Source organism: Typopeltis vanoorti, chromosome 1, assembly GCF_054136105.1.
Source record: "Typopeltis vanoorti isolate ZY-2024b chromosome 1, IOZ_Tvanoo_1.0, whole genome shotgun sequence".
NCBI classification, from domain to species: domain Eukaryota; kingdom Metazoa; phylum Arthropoda; class Arachnida; order Uropygi; family Thelyphonidae; genus Typopeltis; species Typopeltis vanoorti.
In genome coordinates, this window is record NC_143549.1 from 163,720,416 (window position 1) to 163,728,049 (window position 7,634).

General features: G+C 33.5%; 1 protein-coding gene across 2 annotated transcripts in view; it reads left to right on the forward strand.

The window, feature by feature from the left end:
* Positions 1 to 7,290, forward strand: part of MagR (Iron-sulfur cluster assembly 1 homolog MagR) — a 38,135-nt gene extending 30,845 nt beyond the window's left edge. For both annotated transcript variants that reach the window (XM_090395059.1, XM_090395060.1), the window contains exons 3-4: positions 5,361 to 5,466; positions 6,960 to 7,290. In XM_090395059.1, the coding sequence (XP_090251185.1) occupies positions 5,361 to 5,466; positions 6,960 to 7,108 (255 nt within the window). In that variant the 3' untranslated portion in view covers positions 7,109 to 7,290. The remainder of the gene's footprint in view (positions 1 to 5,360; positions 5,467 to 6,959) is intronic.
* Positions 7,291 to 7,634: the final 344 nt, after the last annotated feature.

The window sequence follows — 7,634 nt, forward strand, 5'->3', positions numbered from 1 at the left end:
AGAATAATGCTAAGTTTATGAAAAAGCTGTTGAAAAAGTTCAACACATGCTTTACAGAGGGAATGCTTTGCCTCTCTCTCTCTCTCTCTCTCTCTCCAAAGTTGAACATTCTGTTATTCTAAAAACAGATGAGCCACTTTTTATTAAACATTGCTAAACATTATTTAAAAAAAAAAAGTTATGATGAAGAATCTATTTAAAGTACTCATTAAAAATATGAACTAAGTGACAGAAGACTGAAGTGAATATAGTACATCAATAAACAGAATGTGTTTATAGTTAATTTGTCTCTTTTCAGGAGGAGAAAATTTTCCAACATAGTCTGACTAACTCAACTTCTGTTAAGAAGTTCTTAGAAATGCTGCATGCATCCTCAATGGAATTTAAAGATGCTTTTTCTAATAAAGGCCAATTTGGTGTATTGAAAGATAGAAAGTAGACAAGCAGGCTTTTGATTCATTTGGTGTGCAAACATCACTGGTATGTGAGAATAAAACATTTGCCATTATAGCATCTACAAAGTGACCAATGGGATTCACATTACAACTTGTAAATGTAACTAGAATCTGATCCTAATTCTCCAGCACCACTCCATCCTTTCCAACACTATCTCCATCATCATCTGATTAATATTAGCCTACCTTCTGTTTGTCTGAATTAAAAGAAAGAGCATAATAGTTTCTGTAACTTATTACAGTACAGGTGCATTATTATTATTACAGTATTACACTGTATTACTATTGCCACATATGAGCCATTATAGTATTATTATTATTACTGTATATGCTGTTCATCAGGGATCCAAGTTGCATACAAATCTGACCCAAAGACATTCTCAGGAATGTTTCTAATCGTAATCCGGGGACCGCCTATATAAAGGTAAATGTCTGCCAGTTTAATGTGCCAGGTGTAAGGTGATGCACGTTGGGATGAGATCAGAAGCTGTGTACTATATTGATGGAAATGAAAGTGATGATTCCAAAGAGTTGAAATTTAGAGGGCATATTTGCAATAGTAACCAGAACAGCACATCAGATTGTGTGGTTTTTGAAGAAAACACACACACACTGGGATCGAGAGGTTATTTTATCTCTATATAAGGTCACATCTGGACTCCCGGATTCTGTGGAGGATTAAATACTTGAGGAGATCCAGAGGTGAGTGAAGATTGTGGCAGGTCTGTGGAATGCTCCTTATGAGAATAGATTGATGCTATTGAGGCATTTAAGAATATAGTTAACAATGATGTTAGGACTAGACATTTTGCTTGGAAAGTAGTGAATGGGTGGAATGAGTAGCCAGAGGTGGTTGCAGGTGCTTAATCAGTGAATGAGTTTAAGGAGAAGTATGATAAGTATGATAGGTATTGTTTGAATTATGGCTAGTGTGTGAATAATGGAGCCTCCATAGCTCAGTCAGTATAGACTGGAATCAAACCCAGGTCAGAAAGACCTGGGTTTGATTCCCGTCAGTGACGTGAGGAACCTTATCTGGTCTCTTTTGACAAAAGATGAGTTAGCCAGTCTCATAGGAAAGTAGAGGGTTTTTTCTTCCAGAAACTCTGGTTTTTCATTCCTCAAAACAGACAAACTGGCAAGTAGAACACATGCAATTTGCAGACAGGAATACTTAGAGACATAGGGGTGACTGCCTTATCCTCGTATTATGGTTGGGAAGTCCAAGGATACTTGGAAGGCCATGGGTGCTTAAGCGCCTGTTAAAAGCCACTGATGATGATGATGATGATGATGTGTGAATAATGGATCTCTCAGGATGAGTGTTCTGAATACATGGTGATACCTGTATAATAATAATTCCAGCATGTATGTAAAGTTCCAATTCAGTGCATTGCTAAAATCTCTGAACTGATTTCAAGGTATAACTGATTCAAGGATCTGCACATAATTTTTTCCTGTTAACATACTCTCTCTCTACATTATTTCCCACCAAGGATAAACCATCTCCCTTTTTGTCCTAGACATTTACCAGGGTCCTTGAGATTGTTTTCTTATGTTGGAAAACCAAGATGTTCTATCAAGAAGGGACCACAGGAACATGAATCATACATCATGCAAAACAGTTCAAAGTTTGGCTTATGACCCAACTTTTACATTATTGCTGTTTAAATTTGAGTTCTTATTCAGAAAGAGTAACTACAGTTGACATTGAACAATGTGGGAGTTGGGAGCAAAGTCACCCCCCTGCACATTGTTCAAAAATACGCATATAACTTTTGACCCCCCCCCCCAAAAAAAAAAAAAAAAAAACTTAACTACTAATAGCCTACTGTTGACTGGAAGTCTTACTGATAAACAGTTGATTAACACATTTTGTATGGTATGTATGTATTATATACTTACAATAAAGTAAGCTAGAGCAAAGAAAATGTTATTAAAAGAAATCATATGGAAGTGAAAATACATTTACAGTACTGTACTGTATTTATCGATACCGTATGTTTATGTCGTCTGTCAGTACCTACATCAATATTGTCTTAATAGATACAAAACATTGTAGATGTTATATAGATTACTAACATCAGACATCAAAAATGAAAAGATAATGTGAAAAAGAAATTGATATTTATTTACAGGTATAATGATTCATGCATTGATAATAAAGAAGCAGCAATATGATTGTTTTATGGTAGCCTAGCCTATACACTAATGAATGAATCGTTATAAAATTTTTATTTTATGCTGATTAATTTAACTAATTAATAAGAGTTAATTTATGCACTTATGATTTAATACTGCATCTTTGTTTACATTTCTCTTACTGCAAATGGCCATGTACATTCTGTGTGTTTGTGTGCATAAGTTTTGATAAATCTTAACTTTTTATAATAGGTTTGTATATATTTTATGGTAGTAAATGATAAAATAAACTAGTGTCTATATATATTTTATGCATTCATGACATACCTAATTTTTCTTAATTTTTTCGATATTTCTAGCTACACGATTTGTTTGCGAGTTTTTTTTTAAATTTTCCCAAATCTCCAAAAAATTTTCCAATATATTTATTAAAAAAAACACATATAAATGGAACAGCACAGTTCAAACCCATGTTATTCGAAGGTCAGCTGTATATTATTGCTCTAACTTAAACTACTGAGATGACTTTGCTTACCTAAAATTTGGGAATGTCTGATTCTTATGTGGCAAACACTAATTTTATTATTACACACACACACACACACACACACAGTCTCATATCCTCTCATATAATCAGTTCACTTTGTGTGCTCAAGAGACCTATTAAGCAGCAATCAGTATTCATTTAGACCTCAATCAGGCACAGTAGAGCAGTTATGGAAGTTAGAGTTCATAGAAGAGATAGTCTACAGAAGAAGGGGAAAAAAAACGTACTACTGATCTCAATGTACAAGGAGCCTTCGATGCTGCATGGTGGCCAACCATAATCAATTAAGAGATCCACAATGTTGAAAAAATCCTTATAAAAAATTATTTTACACACAGAAAAGCAACCATGACATTAAAAACCACAGCTGTAAAGAAAGAAGTCAAATGAGGCTGTCTGCAAGGTTCCTGCTGTGGACCAGGTCTCTGGAAAATCTAGTACAACTTGCTATTAAGACTCCCTTTCACTACTGAAACAAAAGTCATAGCTTTCACTGATAATGATTTGGGGATGTGACGTCTTACAGTTCAAAGTAACAGCCAATGAAGAACTCTTTAAATTGCAGAGTGGGCACGTGAGAAGAAAATTACCTTCAATGGCATCAAAAGTGTTCCACATCTCGTGTAAAAAATCAAAACAACCTTTAATAGCATTCCTAAACAGGGAAGTTCTTGAGGTAGCCAGTGAGCTAAAATACATAGGAGTAACAATAGACAAAAATTTTACCTTCAACAAGCACATCTCATTGGGTGCTGAAAAAAAAGCTTACAAATAGTAAACCTTCTAGCTAAGTTGACAAGGATTAAGTGGGGATTAGGCCAATGAGTGCTACAAACAATATATATACTGGAGCTATACTACTATTGATATCTTATGCTGCACCTGCCTGCAAACATGCACTAAAATCAAAGAAAAACTGACAAAAGCTAAACAGAGTTCAACGCCTTATAGCCATACGTGTAATTAAAGGATACGGGACAATATCTTTCAAGGCAGTTTGCATTATTGCTGGTCTAACACTGATCTGCCCGCAAATGCAAGAATTCTCTCTGATATATGAATTCACTTCCAGAAGATATAACACATTCCAAACATTAATCAAATTGCTACAAATGTCCACTTCACTGCAGTAGGTGGCATCACCCAGCAAAGAGAACATATTAAGGAAAAGGAAAGCTCTGAAAGTGATGATTTCCATATATACACTGATGGCAGCAAAAACTAAAGGGAGAGCACCTGTTGTTCTTTCATTCCATATAACAGACAGTCCATTATACAAGAATGCTGCTCTAGACTGCATCCCCTCTATTCCAGTAACTAAGCAGAACAACTTGTTATAGTTCATTCACCTACATATCTCTGGGAATTAGAACTCAGCACCTCTCATCAAAAGACAGCAACAATTTACAGTGATAGTAGAAGCACTATAGATAGCATAGAAAACCAGAACAACCATATAGCATTGATAGAATAGACAAGAAATCTGGTTTGGAATCTCACTCTATTGGGATGGGAGATCAAGTTCTTCTGGTGAAGGCACATACTGGGATAGCAGGAAACGAGAGTGCAGATCAGCTAGCTAAAGAAGCAGCTAGAAACAAGTTCCCAAAAGTACTTGAAATCTGCTATAAAAACACTTGCAGAGGAAAGAAGCCTAAACTTGTGGAAAGAAGAATGGGAAAACATCAAAAAACAGATTGACAACAAAAGCATTCCTAAATGCTTTTGTTGTCAGAATACATATATATAGATTTAAAAATATAAATAAATATGAATATTAATACAGAAATATAAATGTTAATCAGCACTTGGAAGCTACATGTAGGAATAAATTACCTCCAGGTTACTATTGGGAGGAAAATGCAAAATCATACGCTATCATATTCAACTCTAACACAACTCATTTCTTTTGAAATCGAGTGTTATGCCACCATTTTGAATTGTCATTTCACTGAAGATAATCTATAAATTTTGCTTATCTGAATTTAAATTTGTTAATAAACTTCTTGTGTCTATGTGTTGAGTGGTTAAACAATTTATAGCTTCTTAACTGGTTAGATTACAGTTTTTAATTAGAAAATGGTTTATAGTATTCCCTGTGTTGATTTTCCCTTTATTTTATGCATACTCTTGATATGGTGGATAGTACAGTTATGAATACACTTACCAGCAGTATTAAATACAATACTGTAACTGATGAACTTTTTTTTTTTTAGATTGGTTTAAAAATTGGAGTTCGTCAGAGAGGATGCAGTGGTCTTACTTATTCTCTTGATTATGCAAAGGAAAAAGGCAAAATGGATGTTGAAGTAGTTCAAGATGGTAAGAACATTTGTTAAAATAGAAGTTGCTTCTGTTGTGTATTTACCTGCAAGTATGAATGTATGTAATCATACATTCATATGATTTTACTTTTTTCTTTATTTTTATATCTATAGAAGTTTGTCCTGTAATTTGTAACTTTCCATAAAGTTACAAATTACAGGACTTTCAAAAACTACAGTTTTTGACAATTTTAAAAGTTATATACCTGACTGTTACAGTCATTCATACAATATTCAAATAACTTAGGAAAATGAGGTCTCTAGATATGATGAAGAGGAAAAGAGTTTGGAAAGAGTCCAGGGAAGAGTGGTAGTATAATATCAGGTTGCTTGAATGTTAGCTATAAGGATAGATTGAGAGATTGTCTGGTGAATAAGAGTAAAATGTATGTGATAGGAACACAAGAAATGGGTAAATGAAGGAGTGAGAAAACCAGTTGGGTGAATATATTGCTGGATAACATGCAAAAAGACATTGAATGAGTTTAAGAAATGCTGTCTTGCAACACCATGTAAATTTGATGCTGATTATTATCTGAAAATCAACTGAAATGGTTAAGAATTCTCCTAATGTTACCCTAAGGTTCATTCTCATATATATGATCTTGCTGTTGCAGAAGTTCTTGACTGCCATCTCCTGGAATTGAGGAAAGAATATGGTCTCAGTTGGAAGAATGTGAATGAAAATGTTTTTCATTTGGTAAAGTGGCTAGACTTGTAATATTTCTAATTTCATTTTGATTTGCTTTCATTTTGGATCAGATAGCTGGCCTTAAGTAATTAATTATCCACTGTTCAAAACTATGTATTTCCCTTCCTTTCATTTGGTTAAAAAGAAAGTGGCTCCTCTCTGTTAATCAGTCATAACCAGGTCTTGACAGATACACTTGCCCATGGTGAGTAGATTTTCCAGCTGGCAGACTGGACAGAATATTTTTACAATATTTTTAATTTAGTTAAAAATAACTTTCTAAACAAAATTTATTTTTTTAACTTTAAGAAAAGAAAACAGAATAATATAAAGGGCCATTATATTGTGTTATATTAATGTCAAAACTTAAAAAAAAATGTTTTTACTTTTCTTCCTATTATTATTTATTGACTTTTTCTTCTCAAAATGGTTCTCACACAAAGGAAATGCTCTCCAAACAATGATATAGCACTGGTTTGAAACTTCTGGTGCATATTAGAACATATGATTAAAAATATGGGAAGTGGGGGGGACTTGGGCGAGTAAATTTTTTTGGGGGGGGCGAGCTTTTGCATAATTTGTTGACTGCTGGTCATTACTATTAGAGTAATGGAGATGATAGCTGCATTTCATTTTTGAGATTGATTGTTTAAAATTTTGTTAATGCTGTAAATCTTGATACATAGAATAAATTTAAAACATTAAATTTAAAGATTTCCTTATATTTACACAATAATTTAATATTGTTTAATAATTTTTAATAATATAATTTAATTATTTTTATGTTTTTTTCCCATTAGGTGTTTGTATATTGATAGATGCTAAAGCACAGTTAACTCTTCTGGGAACAGAAATGGATTATGTGGAGACAAAACTGTCTAGTGAATTTGTCTTTAATAATCCAAATGTTAAAGGTACATGTGGATGTGGTGAGAGTTTTAGAGTATGACAAATGTGAACAGATTATAGAGTATGCAGACCATTGCATTTTATGTACTAATATTTAATTAGATTCATGATTTACCACTGTACATTTTGTCGAAGGTTTTAGTAAATGTATATAATTTTCCTCTGTAAATAGATTGCAACAGTCAAAATGCATTATATGCAACAATAAACTTTGTTGTTTGAAAAAAATTTGGTGTGGTTTCAATATAGTAATTGTCAACTTACATGAGATGAAAACAGCACATATAAATTATTGAAACATGAAAGCTTTCTTCATCATCATCAAATTCCTGCCATGTACCCTCAAGGGGTGTACAGGATATGACAGTACTATATGAAAAAATTACATCATTACTAACTTCCTATCTACAATTTTCCTCCAAATCAGTCTGTTACTTGTCAAGACTCCAACATTATCAGATCTTATATTTCTATCGTCTAAAGCACTTTGTACCGTATCAATCCACCTATATCTTGGTCTTCCTCTGGGTCGTTTTCCTGCCAACCTGGCAGAGAACACTTGTTTT